Source organism: Eschrichtius robustus, chromosome X, assembly GCF_028021215.1.
Source record: "Eschrichtius robustus isolate mEscRob2 chromosome X, mEscRob2.pri, whole genome shotgun sequence".
Lineage (NCBI taxonomy): Eukaryota > Metazoa > Chordata > Mammalia > Artiodactyla > Eschrichtiidae > Eschrichtius > Eschrichtius robustus.
The window spans coordinates 21,008,932-21,028,702 of NC_090845.1; the positions used below are offsets into that span (position 1 = coordinate 21,008,932).

At 41.1% G+C, this 19,771-nt stretch overlaps 1 protein-coding gene and 1 long non-coding RNA gene across 3 annotated transcripts in view; one reads left to right on the top strand and one right to left on the bottom strand.

Annotated features, from left to right (window-relative positions):
- LOC137757261 (uncharacterized) overlaps positions 1-15,297 on the bottom strand; it is a 31,558-nt gene extending 16,261 nt beyond the window's left edge. Inside the window, exons 1-2 of the long non-coding RNA XR_011072317.1 lie at positions 14,970-15,297; positions 6,549-6,988 (exon numbers count right to left, since the gene is read on the bottom strand). This is a non-coding gene — a long non-coding RNA (uncharacterized lncRNA). The remainder of the gene's footprint in view (positions 1-6,548; positions 6,989-14,969) is intronic.
- Positions 15,298-15,570: 273 nt separating this feature from the next.
- Positions 15,571-18,597, top strand: SAT1 (spermidine/spermine N1-acetyltransferase 1). 2 transcript variants are annotated; one of them, XM_068533458.1, is made up of 6 exons: positions 15,571-15,828; positions 16,053-16,104; positions 16,195-16,329; positions 17,707-17,808; positions 17,903-17,943; positions 18,072-18,597. In XM_068533458.1, the coding sequence occupies exons 1-6, from the start codon at positions 15,763-15,765 to the stop codon at positions 18,240-18,242; spliced, it is 567 nt and encodes a 188-aa protein (XP_068389559.1). In that variant the 5' UTR covers positions 15,571-15,762; the 3' UTR covers positions 18,243-18,597. The 2 variants fall into 2 exon arrangements, with proteins under 2 accessions (XP_068389559.1, XP_068389560.1); XM_068533459.1 differs by having other exon boundaries at positions 15,572-15,828; positions 16,195-16,278.
- Positions 18,598-19,771: the final 1,174 nt, after the last annotated feature.

Consider the following 19,771-nt stretch of genomic DNA (forward strand, 5'->3'; position numbering starts at 1 on the left):
CTTGAAGGTTCTGTCTTTATTTACTGGCTCCTAAACTTGGCACAGTGCCTGATACCCTGTAATTATAATATGGATTGATGAAATGGCTAAATAGCAGTATGATAGCTACCATGTATTGAATACTTACCTCACTGCCTAACATGTTGAAAATATATAATAAATATTTGTTGAACAAAGAGGGAATAGCAGTAAGGATAATATTATATTATTGAGAACTTATTGCTCAATTATCTTGTTTAATCCTCACAACAACCATAGGAGATCGGTGTTCCCATTATTCCCATTTTACAGATAAGGAAAAATCAGGGTTTACAGGCATTAAGTAACTTTCCCCAAAATCAAAATGGCTAGCAAGAATTTCCCAAATAGCTATTACCAGACGCGCAGTGAATGGTGTCCTTCACCAGAGGGCATAGTCTTATACCCCAGACTTGCCCCGAAAAATTGATGATGCGGGTAGATCTGAGGAAGTAGACTCATGATCCCAGTCATGTACAACAGCAATCGCTGCTGGAATCAGGGGATTCTGCACAGTCAGAGGAACCAAACTGGGAAATGAGACGGCATCTTGAAAACTAGATGATCACAAGGCCTCAAATCATAATCCTCAAGTTCCCCTCTCATGTACATATTCAGCATTTTCTAAGCCTTCAGTCAATATTTCTCCCTTTCTGGTTTGTTTCCCCATGTGGACAAATGTATTCTACATCTAATTTTTACTTTAGTAAATTATAAAGTAATGACACATGGTTCTAACTTAATGGATGTGTTATCATCAAATGGCTCCCCAACATACTGTAAACAAAATGTTTTGAAATTTGTCATTTCAGAATCCTATATCTGAATGTTAATTTTCCTAATCTAGGACTCTTTTCTATCTCAAGCCAGTAAATAAGGAAACTCTATTTCTACTTCTTTCCTTTCCACTGTGTTTTGGCAAAAATAGATTCAGAACTTATTACTATTTAATTTGATCCTTTCAGGTGGATCTGAGTCTGTCTCATTTATTGGCTAGATCCTTACATACATATCATCCTTATCCACCCCTTGGTCCTGTCCACCATGGAAACAGTAAGTGATAAGGGGACAGAAACAAGCATGAAGTTCAAAACCAGATGCAACCTGGTACTGGGGCTACAGGGCCCTTATTTTCTGTAACTGGGGTGGACCATTCCTACTTGCCTGTTCTTGGTATAATACAGTAAGGTTAAAGTCAAGATTGGGAGAAAAGACATATCAGGTAAATACTTACCCAAAAAAAGCTGTGGGGCTTCCCTGGTGGCGCAGTGGTTGAGAATCTGCCTGCTAATGCAGGGGACACGGGTTCGAGCCCTGGTCTGGGAAGATCCCACATGCCACGGAGCAACTGGGCCCGTGAGCCACAACTGCTGAGCCTGCGCGTCTGGAGCCTGTGCCCCGCAACGGGAGGGGCCGCGATAGTCAGAGGCCCGCGCACCGCGATGAAGAGTGGCCCCCGCACCACGATGAAAAGTGGCCCCCGCTTGCCGCAACTAGAGAAAGCCCTCGCACGAAACGAAGACCCAACACAGCTAAATAAATAAATAAATAAATAAATAAATAAAGTAGCTATTAATTAAAAAAAAAGCTGTATTAGCTCTATTTATTTCATAAAAATGTACTTTAAATAAAAAACCACTATAAAAATAAAGAGGCACAAACGTGAGAATAGGAAAAATTCACCATGAAAATATAAAAATTCTGAACTTGCCTGAATTGGCAATTCAATAGAAGAAAAAATATATGGCCAATAAACATATGAAAAGATCAATATCCCATTAATAAAATTCAAACCACAATAAGATACCATTTTATACCCATCAGATAAGCAAAAACCATGAAGTGAAATTACCAACTGTTGGTGAGGATGGAGAGCGCTAAGAACTCTCATTCACTGCTAGTAGAAGTTGTGAATGGCAGAATCACTTTGGAGAACAATTTGGCTCTATTTTATAAAGTTGAACCCAAATATTATATGCTTTGACCCAGCATTCCAGTCCTTGGCAAGTACCCTATAAATTACTGCTCCTGTACTCAAGGACATATACAAGAATGTTCATAATAGCATTGTTTGAAATGGCAGGGAGGGAAAAAAGGAAACAATCTAAATGTCCATGAATAGGACATTTTTTTAACCTTGAATCCTCTGAGGATGAATTTTTTTTTTTTTTGTCTGTGTTGGTTCTTCGTAGCTGCACACGGGCTTCTCATTGCGGTGGCTTCTCTTGTTACAGAGCATGGGCTTTAAGCGTGCAGGCTTCACTGGTTGTGGCACGTGGGCTCAGTAGTTGTGGCTCGCGGGCTTAGTTGCTCCGCGGCATGTGGGATCTTCCCGGACCAGGGCTCGAACCCGTGTCCCCCGCATTGGCAGGCGGATTCTCAACCGCTGCGCCACTAGGGAAGCCCCTGAGGATGAATCTGAATCCAATTCATTCATAATACATTGCACAAATCACAGTTTCAAGGTCAGGACTTTTTTTTTTTTTTGATAAATTTCAATGTTTATAATTTAATATTTCCTTCTTGTATCCCTTTCACACATATGAATAAGCCTAAACATTCCAAATAGGGAAAACATGCACTATTGGATTATTAACTGGAGAAAGCTGTGTAGCTCTCTGTCTTCCACAATGGCTCACAAGGTTGAAATGCCTTGTTGAATTTACCATGGTTCAGGTACTAGCCCTGAGATGTGCAAGTCAGAAACTTGAGTTGTCACTTCACTAAAGGTGAATCTATGTCCTTAGGAAGACTCACATCAACCAAGAGACTGATACGTGAAATAAGAATATCAATTTATTAATTCATAATGAGATGTGAGACTGCTTGGGGGCCATGAGAAACCCGGTTGTAATCAGAAAATTTACTGATAAACAAGGAATCAGTTGCATTCAGCTAAGACACATTCACTAGAATGTAAGCGCCATGAGGATATTTTTGTCTGATTTTTCCACTGCTAAAATTCCAGCGTCTATAACAACACCTGATTCAATAAAAATCAATTAAATGAATGAATAAGGAGAAAATTAAGTATCCATCTCCACAATATGCAAAGACTGATCTCAAGATTCAGCTACTGGAGTTCTTGCATCAGGGTATTCTGGTTCCAGTACAGTGCCAGAGCAGGAGGCGCCAATTTTGGCATCTGAGATTCTTTCCCTATGCTTCCAGGACTGATCCTAGTAGATACCTTTAGTTGCCTACACTACAGCCATTCCCTTCTAATTCCTTGCTAAGAGCATCCCAATTTTGTTCGGGGCAGCAATGTGCTCAACCTCAAAGAACGAATCACAATTCATCTTGGCCAAACATAGCATCTGTTTCCGTGTGCCAAATACTCACTGTCCCAGCCTCCCTTGCAGCCATGGGTAGCCGTATTACCCAGTACTGTCCAATAAGACATAAAGGGAAGACTTCTGGAGTATTCTAGTAAAGATGTTGCTTTCCAGATAAAAAGACAGAGCCTCAGCCAGAGAAAGATTTTAGCTCCTGACCTTTCCTCCCTGTTTAGGATGCTGATGTGAGGAAATGATGCTTGGAGCTACTGCAGCCCTTTTATGTTCAAGAAATGAGTTGAGAATAATTGGCAGAGTGGAAGGGTTTTAAAAGCCCAGTTCCTCTGTAACATGGTTAATTGCTGAACTAGCCCTGAAACTGGCTACCTCCAGTCTTCTAATTGAATTTTTTAAGTTTTCATGGCTTAAGCTACTCTAAGTAGGTTATTCTGTTAGTTGTAGTCAAAAGCATTCCTAACTGATACAATGATTAAGGTTGTTATAAGATATACCTTTTCTCTTTAGGTATGTTAATACAGTCAGTCAGTTTATAGTCAAATATTAACTGGCCTAGGATACAATTTGAATATCTCTGCTCGATTTTAAATTTCACTTTCAGAGCCTATCCTAATCTCACTGATTTCTAATGCCACTACCCAATGTGACAGCACTGAGCACCTCAGGTCTCCTTTCCCAACACTCCTTTGCCTGATCTGTTCCTTCTTTCAAATCTTCCCAAGTTGTGCCAGGTTGCTGGCACTTCTGAACCAAAATAATCTCTTTTATCATGATAAACAGAAACTGATTTCAATGCTGAATGAATCAGAATATAGTTGATGTTATCAACAAAAGCTACTGAATTCCATTTGTGGGAATCTGGATATCATGCTTACTTATTTATTCTTTATTTCATTCCATTTTTGAGAGGTAAGTATACGATGTTTTAGGTGTTTCCTTTGGTGATTTCTTACCTGATAGGTATAAGATATCAGAAACAACAGCAGTCCCACACTTCCTGTTTGTCCCGTCTGTTCTTTATTCCTTTTTTCCTCTTTTCCTGTCTTCCCTTGGATTATTTTTTATGAACCCATTTTATTTCCTCTATTGACTTATTAGTTATACCTTTTTAAGAACTTTAGTGGTTGCTCTGAGCTTTACAATATACAACTTTAACTTATCACAGTCTACTTTAAAGGTTATAGCATTTAACATATAATGTAAGAATCGTATAACAATATACGTCCATCCCATCTCCCCCATTCTTTGTGCTCTTGTGCTCATACATTCTACTTCTACAAATGTTATAAATCCCATAATATACTGTTGTTATTCTTACTTTAAGTAGTTAAGTATCTTTTAAAGACATTAAAAGATGATACTAATAGATGAAGAGATATACCATGTTCTTGGATTGGAAGAATCAACATTGTGGAAATGACTCTACTACCCAAAGCAATCCACAGATTCAATGCAATCCCTATCAAACTACCACTGGCATTTTTCACAGAACTAGAACAAAAAAGTTCACAATTTGTATGGAAACACAAAAGACCCCAAATAGCCAAAGCAATCTTGAGAAAGAGAAACAGAGCTGGAGGAATCAGGCTCCCTGACTTCAGACTATACTACAAAGCTCCAGTAATCAAGACAGTATGGTACTGGCACAAAAACAGAAACATAGATCAATGGAACAGGATAGAAAGCCCAGAGATAAACCCACACACATATGGTCACCTTATCTTTGATAAAGGAGGCAAGAATATACAGTGGAGAAAAGACAGCCTCTTCAATAAGCGGTGCTGGGAAAAACGGACAGCTACATGTAAAAGTATGAAATCAGAACACTCCCTAACACCATACACAAAAATAAACTCAAAATGGATTAAAGACCTAAATGTAAGGCCAGACACTATCAAACTCTTAGAGGAAAACATAGGCAGAACACTCTATGACATAAGTTACAGCAAGATCCTTTTTGACCTACCTCCTAGAGAAATGGAAATAAAAACAAAAATAAACAAATGGGACTTAATTAACCTTAAAAGCTTTTGCATAGCAAAGGAAACTAAAAACAAGACGAAAAGACAACCCTCAGAATGGGAAAAAATATTTGCAAATGAAGCAACTGACAAAGGATTAATCTCCAAAATTTACAAGCAGCTCATGCAGCTCAATATCAAAAAAACAAACAATCTAATCCAAAAATGGGCAGAAGACCTAAATAGACATTTCTCCAAAGAAGATATACAGATTGCCAACAAACACATGAAAGAATGCTCAACATCATTAATCATTAGAGAAATGCAAATCAAAACTACAATGAGATATCACCTCACATCGGTCGGAATGGCCATCATCAAAAAATCTAGAAACAATAAATGCTGGAGAGGGTGTGGAGAAAAGGGAACCCTCTTGCACTGTTGGTGGGAATGTATATTGATACAGCCACTATGGAGAACAGTATGGAGGTTCCCTAAAAAATTAAAAATAGAACTACCATATGACCCAGCAATCCCACTACTGGGCATATACCCTGAGAACACCATAATTCAAAAAGAGTCATGTACCAAAATGTTCATTGCAGCTCTATTTACAATAGCCAGGACATGGAAGCAACCTAAGTGTCCATCGACAGACGAATGGATAAAGATGTGGCACCTATATACAATGGAATATTACTCAGCCATAAAAAGAAACGAAATTGAGTTATTTGTAGTGAGGTGGATGGACCTAGAGTCTGTCATACAGAGTGATGTAAGTCAGAAAGCGAAAAACAAATACCGTATCCTAACACATATATATGGAATCTAAAAAAAAAAAAAAAAAAAAAATGGTCCTGAAGAACCTAGGGGCAAGATGGGAACAAAGACACAGACCTACTAGAGAATGGACTTGAGGATATGGGGAGGGGGAAAGGTAAGCTGTGACAAAGTGAGAGAGTGGCATGGACATATATACACTACCAAATGTAAAATAGATAGCTAGTGGGAAGCAGCCGCATAGCACAGGGAGATCAGCTCAGTGCTTTGTGACCACCTAGAGGGGTTGGATAGGGAGGGTGAGAAGGAGGGAGACGCAAGAGGGAAGAGATATGGGAACATATGTATATGTATAACTGATTCACTTTGTTATAAAGCAGAAACTAACACACCATTGTAAAGCAATTATACTCCAATAAAGATGTTAAAAAAAATAAAAATAAAATAAAGACATTAAAAACAAGTAAAATGTCTTGTATATGACCCACACATTTACCATTTCTGGTACTCTTCATTCCTTTGCATAGATTCTTGTGTCCATCTGGTACCCTTTTCCTTTAACCTGAAGAACTTCTTTTAGCATTCCTTGTGGTACAAGGTCACTAGTGATGAATGCTCTTGGCTTTAGCTTATCTGAAATGTCTTTATTTTGCCTTCATCTTTGAATGACATTTTCACTGGATATAAAATTCTGGGTTGAAAGCATTCTTCCAATGCTTTAAAGATGTTGTTCCACCATCTTCTGGATTGCATTGTTTTTGATGAGAAACCAGTGATTAGTCTTAACTTAAGATTTTCTCTGTATCACTAGTTTTGAGAAATTTGATTCTGCAGTGCCTTGATGTGGTTTTCTTTGTGTTTATGCTGCTTGGCATTCACTGGGATTCTTGGATATGTTTGTTTGTAGTTTTCAACAAATGTGGAACATTCGGAAAGCTGAGTAAGAGAATTATAAAATTGTAAATTGAGTTTCATTGTTATAGAATGCTGAAGGTAAATGAAGAGTACTTAACCACTATTCACAGCTCTTTAACAGCTTTTTGTTTTTAACCATGGATTCAGAGACTAGATACTGAAAGAAAGTTTGGGACATTGTTCTATCTGCTGTCTTGCCCAGATTCTAAGCACTGTAACTGGATAACTTCCCTCTATTTGGTATAACGTTAAAATATCTGTAAAAAGGAGAAGGGAAAAAAAAAAGTTGTGTGAATCAATATGTTCTGCATAATGCTTTTTCAATATTTTCTCCTATTTTCACTAAGCCTACCTCTTTAAAAAAGATCTCCACATGTGGTTTATAGTTAGAATGTTAATTAGGCCACAGATGAGGTCCACTTTTAGAGACAGGATTGTAAATAATTTATCCTGCATAATGTGTTCTGGATTTGACCTTGTCCACATGATGTCTGGCTAGGCAGATAAAAAACTCCAGGCAGAGTACAATAGGGATTACAATACTGATTACCCAGCCTCTGTGATTACCAGCTTCTGTGATGATTCCTGATTCTATGATCATTGGAGCAATGTTCCCTCATTGGTTGGCAAATGTTAACAGAATCATTGCACACTTATTATTCATGAGAAAGGTGAAGCTTCATGACAAAGGTCAATGAATAAGAGAATGATCCCTGTGTAAAGGCAGGAAGAAAATTGATTTAGGGACAAATCCTTCTCTCTCTGCATTGGACCATTCACAATTATTCTTCCTAATCCAAAAATTGTTACAGTCTTTATTTTACCAAGTAGACAGAAAGGAGTAAACAGTTAGAGGGTAAGTGCTGTATTCTAAGTACTTTACAAAGGGCTTTACAGCAGCATTTAATATTCACAACCTTAGGAGGAGGAAATTATTCTTATTAACTCCATTTGACAGGTAAGCACACTGAGATGCAAGAACCATGTCCAAAATCACACAGCTGGAGCCTACCCCGCTCTTTGGCGGACTCTGGGAAGGCTCACGCCAAGAAGCACTTCCCAGAACTTCTGCTGCCAGTGTCCTTGTCCCCACGGTGAGCCACAGCCACCCCCCGCCTCTGCAGGAGACCCTCCAACACTAGCAGCCGTGTGGCTGACAGGGTCTTGGTGTTCTGGCCGGGTGCCAGGCCTGAGCCTCTGAGGTGGGAGAGCCAAGTTCAGGACATTGGTCCACCAGAGACCTCCCAGCTCCATGTAATATCAAACAGCGAGAGCTCTCCCAGAGATCTCCATCTCAACGCTAAGACCCAGCTCCACTCAGCGGCCAGCAAGCTACAGTGCTGGACACCCCATGCCAAACAACTAGCAAGACAGGAACACAGCCCCATCCATTAGCAGAGAGGCTGCCTAAAATCATAATAAGGCCACAGACACCCCAAAACACACCACCGGACATGGTCCTGCCCACCAGAAAGACAAGATCCAGCCTCATCCACCAGAACACAGGCACCAGCCCCCTCCACCAGGAAGCGTACACAACCCACTGAACCAACCTTAGCCACTGGCGTCAGACACCAAAAACAACGGGAACTACCAACCTGCAGCCTGCGAAAAGGAGACCCCAAACACAGTAGGTTAAGCAAAATGAGAAGACAGACAAACACACAGCAGATGAAGGAGTAACGTAAAAACCCACCAGACCAAACAAATGAAGAGGAAATAGGCAGTCTACTTGAAAAAGAATTCAGAGTAATGATAGCAAAAATGATCCAAAATCTTGGAAGTAGAATGGAGAAAATATAAGAAATGTTTAACAAGGACCTAGAAGAACTAAAGAGCAAACAAGCAATGATGAACAACACAATAAATGAAATTACAAATTCTCTAGAAGGACTCAATAGCAGAATAACTGAGGCAGAAGAACGGATAAGTGACCTGGAAGATAAAATAGTGGAAATAACTACTGCAGAGCAGAATAAGAAAAAAGAATGAAAGGAATTGAGGACAGTCTCAGAGACCTCTGGGACAACATTAAACGCACCAACATTCAAATTATAGGGGTCCCAGAAGAAGAAGAGAATAAGAAAGGGACTGAGAAAATATTTGAAGAGATTATAGTTGAAAACTTCCCTAATATGGGAAAGGAAATAGTCAAGTCCAGGAAGCGCAGAGAGTCCCATACAGGATAAATCCAAGGAGAAACATGCCAAGACACGTATTAATCAAATTATCAAAAATTAAATACAAAGAAAAAATATTAAAAGCAGCAAGGGAAAAGCAACAATTAACATACAAGGGAATCCCCATAAGGTAAACAGCTGATCTTTCAGCAGAAACTCTGCAAGCCAGAAGGGAGTGGCAGGACATATTTAAAGCGATGAAAGGGAAAAACCTACAACCAAGGTTACTCTACCCAGCAAGGATCTCATTCAGATTCGATGGAGAAATTAAAACCTTTACAGACAAGCAAAAGCTAAGAGAATTCAGCACCACCAAGCCAGCTTTACAACAAATGCTAAAGGAACTTCTCTAGGCAGGAAATACAAGAGAAGGAAAAGACCTACAATAACAAACCCGAAACAATTAAGAAAATGGTAATAGGAACATACATATCAATAATTACCTTGAATGTAAATGGATTAAATGCCCCATCCAAAAGACACAGACTGGCTGAATGGATACAAAAACAAGACCTGTATATATGCTGTCTACAAGAGACCCACTTCAGACCCAGGGACACATACAGACTGAAAGTGAGGGGATGGAAAAAGATATTCCATGCAAATGGAAATCAAAAGAAAGCTGGAGTAGCAATTCTCATATCAGACAAAACAGACTTTAAAATCAAGACTATGGAGACCTTCAAGATGGCGGAAGAGTAAGATGTGGCGATCACTTGCAAACAAGAGGCCTGATTAACACCTCACTTATTGCTGACCTGGCTCTTTTAATTGCGGCCTAAAGTCATGTAATACTTTACATTTATAGACAGAAGTCTTCCACTTTTGATGGTCTACCCCAAAGATGAAACAGCTTTCCATGTCCTAAATTATAATTTCTCAAAAAGAAATGTAAGGTAAGGTAAGGTAAGGAAAAGAAAAGAAAAGAATATCTTGGCCCATAATTCAACTATACTTCAATAAAAAACAAATTAAAAAAAAAGAAAGGAAATCTTGGCCCAAAACCAGGTGTTTTCCTGGAGGTGGTTGTATTTATTTATTGATCATTCTCACAGGTTGTCACCCATCTGTGATATGTAGCAAGAAAACCACCCTCTGAGAAAGACTCAAATTCTATTACAACTGTGGAACCCAGATGTTATCAGATGTTATCAAAATTTAGATAATTCAAGCTAGAGCAAGCACATCTAGAGAGTCATCTCAAATTACACTTTCATGTAGTGAGGACCTGAAGTTTTAGAGTGTTTCTTTGGCTCCAGATCAACAAAATTACATCTCTGCTCATCTAGTAATTTCACTTCTAGGAATATACCTAAGGAAACAATCAGAAACCTGGGCTAAAATTTAGGTAAAAAGATGTTTATCAAAGTATTAGGGACTTCCCTGGTGGCGCAGTGGTTAAGAATCCACCTGCCAATGCAAGGGACACGGGTTCAATCCCTGGTCCGGGAAGATCCCACATGCTGTGGAGCAACTAAGTCCATGCGCCACAACTACTGAGCCCGCGAGCCATAACTACTGAAGCTCGCGTGCCTAGAGCCTGTGCTCCACAACAAGAGAAGGCACCGCAATGAGGAGCCCGCACACCACAACAAAGAGTAGCCCCCGCTTGCCACAACTAGAGAAAGCCCGCACACAGCAACGAAGACCCAACGCAGCCAAAAATAAATAAATAAATAAATAAATAAATTTATTAACAAAACAAAACAAAGTATTATTTATCGTTGGGAAAAAGCCCTGCATCTTCAACAATAGAATGGTAAAATAAATTTCACAATGGAACTCTAAGGAGCCATTATGTATATTTTTTAATTTAAATATACCTAGTGACATGGGGAAATACTCTATACTATTAATAGTAATAATGCTAACAATTATGCCAGGTGCTATGCTGGGTATTTTTTTTTTGCCACACTGTGAGGCTTGTGGGATCTTAGTTCCCCAACCAGGGATTGAACCCAGGCCCTCAGCAGTGAGAGCGCAGAGTCCTAACCACTGGACCACCAGGGAATTCCCACTGGGTACTTTATATGTATTACTTCATTTAATACTCACAACAATTAACCATATGAAGGGTACTATTATTATTTACTAATTACAGATGAAGAAATGGTGACTTAACAAGGTTAAGTATTGATACAATCACACAGATGGGGAGTATCTAAGTCCAAAGCTGTAGTAGATAAGAAGCCACTACACTATGCTGCAGGATAGACATTATAGATACATGATACCAATATTTTGTTATTACATACGTACAACCCACACAAGGTGATTTTTAAAATATTTTTAAACGAGTATTGCAAAGCACAGACCAGTTGGAATGGATACTACAACCAATCGGAATGGAAGCCAGGTGTAAACAACCTAAATGGCCGTCTGATTTCGGTTAGCCTTTGTTGTGTAACAAAGAACCCTAAATTTTAGTGGCTTAAAACAACAATTCTATTGACTCATGATGCTGTGGGTTGATAACATGGACTGGGATCAGCGAGGGGGTTCTTCTGCTGGTCTTGCCTAAGGTCACTTGTGTGGCTGCAATCATTTGACAGCTCAATTGGGACTGAATGGTCCAAGGTGGCATCGCTTACGCATCTGGCCCCACTTGCGCATCTCCTCATGAGGTCTTTCATCCTCAAGGAAGCTAGCTCAAGCTTCTTCATATGGCAGCAGCAGTGTTCCAAGAGGGTGTGAGCAGAAGCTTTAAGATCTCTTGGGGTCTTGCTTAGGAGTTGTACATCACCACTTTTACTGTATTCTATTGGTCAAGGCAAGTCACAAAGCCAGCCCAAATTCAAGGAGTGGGGAAATAGATTCTACCTCTTATTTATTTATTTATTTATTCATTTATCTATTTATTCATTTATCTATTTAGTTTTTGGCTGCGTTGGGTCTTCGTTGCTGCACACGGGCTTCCTCTAGTTGCGGCAAGCGGGGCCTACTCTTCACTGCAGTGCGTGGGCTTCTCATCGTGGAGGCTTCTCTTGTTGTGGAGCATGGGCTCTAGGCGCACGGGCTTCAGTAGTTGTGGCACACGGGCTCAGTAGTTGTGGCTCAAGGGCTCTAGAGCGCAGGCTCAGTAGCTGTGGCGCACAGGCTTAGTTGCTCCGTGGCATGTGGGATCTTACCAGACCAGGGCTCGAACCCGTGTCCCCTGCATTGGCAGGCGGATTCTTAACCACTGCGTCACCAGCAAAGTCCTAGATTCTACCTCTTGATGGGAGGAGCTGCAATGAATTTGTGGTTATTTTAATCCACTACACTGTATATACCAACTGAATATCAGCCCTGCATGTATATGTACATAGAAAAAAAGACTGGAAGGAAATCAACCTACTAATAGGGATTATTTTTATTAACTTTTTGTATTTCTTTTTTTTAAATATATTTATTTATTTATTTTTGGCTGTGTTGGGTCTTCGTTGCTGTACACGGGCTTTCTCTAGTTGCAGTGAGTGGGGGCCGCTCTTCGTTGTGGCGCGCGGGCTTCTCACTGTTGTGGCTTCTCTTGCTGCGGAGCGTGGGCTCTAGGCGTGCAGGCTTCAGTAGTTGTGGCACGTGGGCTAAGTAGTTGTGGCTCGCGGGCTCTAGAGCGCAGGCTCAGTAGTTGTGGCGCATGGGCTTAGTTGCTCCGCGGCATGTGGGATCTTCCCGGGCCAGGGCTCGAATCCGTGTGCCCTGCAATGGCAGGCAGATTCTTAACCACTGCGCCACCAGGGAAGCCCCCTTTTTGTATTTCTGCACTTATATTTTCTTAATCAATATGCATTATTTTTATAAACAGAAAAAAAAAAACTATGACACCTTCCATAATAGTTTAATAGGGCAAGTTGGACAGCTTCACTTTGGCAGGGAAATCAACAGAATTCCTTCTTTCCTAGCTCCACCACTTCCTGGCTGTTGCAATTTTGTAGCCCTCTGAGCCTCTGGTTTTCTCTGTTGCAAAGATGGAGCTAACATTAGCTATTTCACAGGACAGTTTATATTAAAGGAGTCAATGAATGTAAAACACCCACGATGTCCCTTGGCTGTTTCCTTTCCTCCTACTCTCCCCCTACTCAGACCTCTTCAGTTATAGGAATTATCTTTCTCACAAAGATTAAATTCTGTTGTAGTAAACTACAAACATATCTGCAAAGTAAACTGTATGCCCTGAGGGCTCGTTTCAAAACTTAGTCCTCCTTTATAACCCCCAAGTACCTAGCATAAGAGTCAATAAATAGTTGTTGATTTGTTGACTCATTAGCCAAATAAATGTTTTCCAAATGCTAGGGAGTTAACCCCTTTTTAGCAGTTTTAAATTTAAATTCCAGTATCAAGAGGGGGTAATGTTGGTCCTCCATGGCATCTATCTACTCCTGACAATAGAAAAACCTAACTTGATTCATAAAGAAAATTCACATTTCTTAGGGTTCTAAGTTTTTACATGTGCAAAAAACACAATCACAATGAGCTTTTTTTTAGCCACCTGTCTTTCAGAATGGGCTCTCCATGTCATAATGGCAAAGTGAAGCATAAGAGCATGAAACTTAAACTGGAAAAACAGAATAAATAGAAAAAAATTATAGTGTGTTTTAATGAAACAATCATTATTCTAAAAACCTAAGCAGCCCACATTGAAAACGACCTTGTTTTTGCTTCAAGGAGGCAGCTATTATTAGTGCTTAGTCACCTAGTTCTTACTTACTGTTAGCAGTAACTCTGTAACAAGCTCTCCTGGGTCCTCCCACAAAACAGAACAAAGCAGAGGCAGGAAGGGCCTATGTATGGTCATCTGTGTGCAATGGTGTCAGGAAAGACACTACCTGAAGTGGCTTTAGGCAGACAAGAATCAATGCTATTTTTAAAGATCTTTGAGAAACACATTTCATAAATTCTCCCAGTGACTCACTATGCATGATACCCCCAGAGGGTGGGAAGGGTAACGAAGGAGCTACTTTTGCTTTCTTTTCTACATACAGGATATTGCGAGCAAAGGCAGAGAATTACTTGTTGAACGTTGGGGGAGTCATCTGGTGATAATCCAACCTATAGACTGAAAACACTGCAGGCCCCTTTTATGCTTTCTCTTTGACTCATTCCAGAACCCAGGCAGGCCAGACAAAGCAGGGCCCTCAGAGGACCTGTCTGGGAAGGTGGTTTGTAAAAAGCCAAAAAAAAAAAAAACAAACAGAAAAACCCTCTATCTGCAAGAGGCTTGAGTACTTGTTCCACTGGGTATAATCCAGGAAGAGCTATACTCTAATCCAACTGTTCTCAAACATTTTACTCTCAGGACATTTAAAAATAATTGAAAAATCCGAAAAGCTTGCCTTCAAAAATTCTAGAAAACATGAGAACACACAAGCACACATTCCTTTAGTCACCAGAGCAATGATGTCATCACACATCCTGTAAATTTGTAATTGGTTCGAAATAAAAAGTTTTAAAGGGGAGAGGGGAGAAGCACAGGGAATGAGCAAGGAGGGAATATAACAATTTTCAACAGCAATGCAAGCCAGAAGATAGTCAGATATCATCAATATGCTGAAAGAAAAGAACTTCTAACCTCAAACTCGCTAACGGTGAAATAAATCCTTCAAGAACTTTAAGATGAATTTAAAGACATATTTAGACAAGCAAAACAAAAATTTTCCAAGAGCAGACCTTCACTAAATGGAAGTATGAAGGAGTGTACCTCAGGCAGAAGGAAAGTGTTTCCACAAGGAAGGTCAGAAATTTAAGAAAAAATAAGGAAAAAAGTAAGAAAGAAGATATTCTGTTAACTCTAAAAATTACCAGCAGAGGGGGGAAAAAATCATCGAGGAATCGAAGTAGCTTACCTTAGGAAATTCTGGAAAACACAATACAAGCACACATTCCTTTAGTCATGAGAGCGATGACGTCATCACACATCAGTTCTCTGGAAAATTTCAGCGAGAGTAAGAAAGGGAAACGAAATCCTACCATTACTATGAAACTAGTTTTGAAAGGATCTTCGGACCCACAGGGCCCCTCAGACCACCCTACGAGAGCCACTGCTCTAATCCCCTTATCCCCCCATCGCCCAAAGCCAGGTCTCTCCAAGGAAGAAACAGCAAAGTCACTGGTCCAGGGCCAAAAGGGGAACCCCTCTCTTCCTTTTTGCGAAGGTTACTAGGGGACGCTTAGGCTCCGAGGTCGGGCTTTCAGGAAGGCTCCACCAAGCGCCGCTAGAGGTCGCCGCTAGAGAGCCGCACCAGGCGCCTCCCCGCCCGCTCCCCCCGCCCGCGCGGGCCGGGTTCACTCGGGCGGCCGGAAGAGAGGGAGGTGCCCGGAAGAGTGGGGGGCGGTCGCGGCCTCATTGGACGAGGCGCCGCGGCCTCATTGGGCGAGGCGTCTCACTGGACGAGGCGCCTCCGCCTCACGGCCCGGGGCGGGGCTTCTTCGCACTAAAAAGCGGAGCCGGGCGGCTGAAGCGAGCGGTTGGTGCTTCAGTTAGGTGGTGTTCTTACTTTGTTCGCCGAGGTTCGCCGGGTCATGGTGCCATCCTGACTGGGAAGAGGACGCTCCCGGGAGACGAATGAGGAACCACCTCCTCCTGCTGTTCAAGTACAGGGGCTTGGTCCGCAAAGGGAAGAAAAGCAAAAGAAGAAAATGGCTAAATTCGTGATCCGCCCGGCCACCGCCGCCGACTGCAGTGACATTCTGCGGCTGATCAAGGTAGCGGGAGGCAGGGGCTCTTCCTGCGGCGGGCGGTGAGGTCCTTGTCCCCGGTAGGTCCCCCTCTCCGCCTGCCTCCCCCAGCCCCGGCCCGGCCGCGCCGCTCTGGGCGAGACTCTGGGAATGAATCCCCGCCCAGCCCACCCCATTCCCCCGAGCTGGCCGGGCCGGGGCCTCACTTAATTTTCTGCTTGTCTTCCTTTCTCTTGTGTACATCAACCCAGGAACTGGCTAAATACGAATACATGGAAGAGCAAGTAATATTAACTGAAAAAGGTAACGCATTAGTGGCGGGGCGGGGGACGAGCGTCCGGTGCCTGCCACCTTCATCGAGGCCAACATTGTCCCTGCTGCCTCTTCTTGCAGATCTGCTAGAGGATGGTTTTGGAGAGCACCCCTTCTACCACTGCCTGGTTGCAGAAGTGCCCAAGGAGCACGTGACTCCAGAAGGTAATCGCCCTCTCCTTCCAGAAGCCGGAGAGACCGAGTGTTGTGCAAGAGGTAGTGGCTGCTCTGTAGAAGCACTGACAACACAGGCTGAAGTTACTTACTGAGAAGTTGGCCAGAAATACTAGCCAGCCAGTGTTCAAACTACTGAGAAAAAGAAAATAGATGTGCTGCACTTAATAATAGGGCGGGTTAGAAGAGCTCTTTAAGTTATCAGTGCTGTGGAGACCCGGAAAAGTTAGGTATAAAGTCGTTTGTTGTAATTCAGTTTCATAAATGGTTCTTGTTTGACCCTAACGTAACCGTTTTTGTATTTGTGTTAAATTACATTTTTTTCTTTAATTTGTCCCAATCTTCAGGTTACAGTCTCTAGCTTCGCCATGTACATGGCCCTTCCGTGTACATGGATGGGCGGGGAGGTAACTAAAAGATCCTTTACACAATAAAGTAGATGATCATGATAAATGAGGTAAGGCCCTATTATCACACACTTAAAACACGGTAGATCAGAAGCTCCATTGTACTCACTTCCTGTTTGCAAAGGACTATAAAATGGCTAGAAAGTTTAATTTGAAACCTTTGCCTCCAATTGGAATTACAGACACCCGTAAAGAAGGAGTCAGATGCTTTTTTCCTTTTTTTCTTTGTTTTTTCTTTGTTGTTGTTTTTTCCTTTCTGGTCCTTGTTGAATGGGCAGAAGACAGAGCTAAAGAGGGAAGTTGTTGGGCAGGGGCGGTGGGGGGTGCTTAAGGTTTTTTCTGAGGTCATTTCCTCATACTAGAAAAAATGAGCAGAAAATGTAAGGGATGAGGTACTTTCCAGAGGTATATGGATGTTACATCACACCTGGGTACCTCTACTTCTTCCGGCTTAAACACTGGGGAGAACAAATCGAAAATGTGTGAATTGGAAGGCAAGTTCTGAAATTAAACGTTGCTCTTTTGGCCTGATGTCCTGACCTTAAGGAAGCAGAGTTTCTAAACTACAAATACTTAACTATTCTGAACTGCCGTGTAAACCTGACTTAATCCCAAGTCAAGATACCAGTATATCAATAGGATGTGAATAATGTGTGTGTTTAGTTTTAAGACCATAGCACTTTCGTTCTGGCAAGTAATGAAAGCATTCTCACTTCCTGAGTGTGAGATCCAGCAGATTGCAGAGTGGCCAGTCCACAGTTTTAGCCTGGCTTCAGCTAGCTCTAATGTGTGCTTTTTGCAAATACATGTTCTAAGAACAGTGAGATCATCCGCAACAGTGGCCTGGATTGCACTAGCATAAAAGTCAGGAGACAGTCCGGCCCACTGGCTACTTATTTCTGTAATACATGCATGTATGTTTTTTAAAAACTTATGATAGACTTCTGATTTTGCAGCTACAACTTTGACGGATTGTTTTTCATCCATAACTCATGTGATACTCTTATTACAGGACACAGCATTGTTGGTTTTGCCATGTACTATTTTACCTATGACCCATGGATTGGCAAACTGTTGTATCTTGAGGACTTCTTCGTGATGAGTGATTATAGAGGTATGGTTGAGTTCAGGGGGGCTGCTCTAAAGAGAAATCAGGGCTTGAAGTCCTTAAAATGACCTTTTAAATTGTACTTCTCTTTCTTTTTTAGGCTTTGGCATAGGATCAGAAATTCTGAAGAATCTAAGCCAGGTATGTCTTGGTGTTTGGTTTCCAAATTTGTAAGGGTTACTGGATTATTTTAACGCCTGAATCAAAATTGGGTCTTGGAAAGCAGGTGAAATGTCACTGAGTTTGTGTTTTCCTCTCCTGCGTAACAGGTTGCAATGAAGTGTCGCTGCAGCAGCATGCACTTCTTGGTAGCAGAGTGGAATGAACCATCTATCAACTTCTACAAAAGAAGAGGTGCTTCTGATCTGTCCAGCGAAGAGGGATGGAGACTCTTCAAGATCGACAAGGAGTACTTGCTAAAAATGGCAGCAGAGGAGTGAGGAGTGCTGGTGTAGACAATGACAGCTTCCATTCTATTTTAGAATAAATTCTCAACTTACCTTGCTTTCATTTCTATCCTATTTGTAGTGAAATGATAGAATGAGCACCCATTCCAAAGCTTTATTACCAGTGGCGTTGTTGCATGTTTGAAGTAAGGTCTGTTTAAGATGGCAATCCTTGTATGCACGTTGGAGTCAGACTTCTGTTGAACATCTTTAATGAACAGCAAGGTGGTATGATAATGTCTATGAAAAAAACTCCACTCTTGTGAGTCATTTCAATGTGTACAATGTACACACTGGTACTTAGAGTTTCTGTTTTGATTCTTTTTTAATAAACTACCCTTTGATTTAATTGTTTGGTGTAAGCATTTTTACTGATCCTTTATTTCTTAGACATTTTTCTTGCTGTTGAGTGCAAAGTAAAAATGCCCAAGAAACATGGTAAGTTGACAGTTTTTTAAAAAGAGCTTTTAACCCAGTTTAAAGTGTCTTATGGTCAGGAGCTGTGTTGTGCTGGTATTCCCAATGTCTAGAAAGAAGCCAGTTGAATCCCAAGGTTTTACATGTAGCAACATATAAAAATATGACTTTATATTGATGACACTACACTTAACCCAACAGAATTTTCAAGAGCTTAGAAACTAAGGCCCACAATGAAAAAGCCCATTTGTTACACCAGTAAAAGAGGTGGAAATGGGATTCTGAAATACTGGAAATTGGGGGAAAAAACATCTTGCCCACAACAACCTCATCCCACACACAAATACTATTCTGAAGAGAAAGTAGATCACTTTGCTAGTTAGGCAGGAACAAAACTTCCACATTTTTAAAGGAATTCTGTAAACTAAAAGGCTGGAGTTGGACACAGGTACCAATCAGGGAAATTAGCATCCTATTTGGAGGGCAAGTTTCTGATAACTGTTAACACATAGTTTTTTCTAAGCGGAGAAACAATAGGAGGGCTTAAAACTGCTGGGGGTTAGGGGAGAAGTAAACAGAAGCTTTCTCCAGGACTGAAAATGAAACTCTCAAAGAGGGCTGAGGAGGAGACAGTTTTGGATAGGTGAACTCCTTTATTACTCATGACACTGACCTAAATTTCTAAACCCACTAATTCCCACAATAATGAAAATGGTAGTTAATAACCACTGTACTGATTTCCAAGATTAATGTTTTCCAAAAGAAATCGTCAGATGACTGAAAAGCAGTACTCTGTATCTTCTTACTGTGTTCTCCAGGAAAGAAATACTGGGCTCCTCACTCAAAGGGTGATTTGTCCTGCATCCCTTGGTTTCAGTGTCTTTTGTGGCTTCCTAAATTAGAAGGCAGCCGTATAAACAAGCAGGATCCTGTACTGTGTTTAACAGGAGTGCTTTGGGATTTATTGGTAGCTCAGAGAGCATGTCATGAAAATAGAGTCCATTCTCAAGCAGGGTCCTGCTAGACAGGCAAGTAACTATAGGAGACAAACGCTGGCAAGCATAAAAAGGGTTAACTAAACACAAGGAGCTTTGTGGGGAAAGAAG

Excerpts from the sequence above, each read along its gene's own strand:
- SAT1 (XM_068533458.1), top strand. The coding sequence starts at position 15,763 with ATGGCTAAATTCGTGATCCGCCCGGCCACCGCCGCCGACTGCAGTGAC. Across the intron at positions 16,105-16,194 it reads AGTAATATTAACTGAAAAAG|ATCTGCTAGAGGATGGTTTT; the intron begins GTAACGCATTAG and ends CTCTTCTTGCAG. Across the intron at positions 17,944-18,071 it reads TTCTGAAGAATCTAAGCCAG|GTTGCAATGAAGTGTCGCTG; the intron begins GTATGTCTTGGT and ends CCTGCGTAACAG.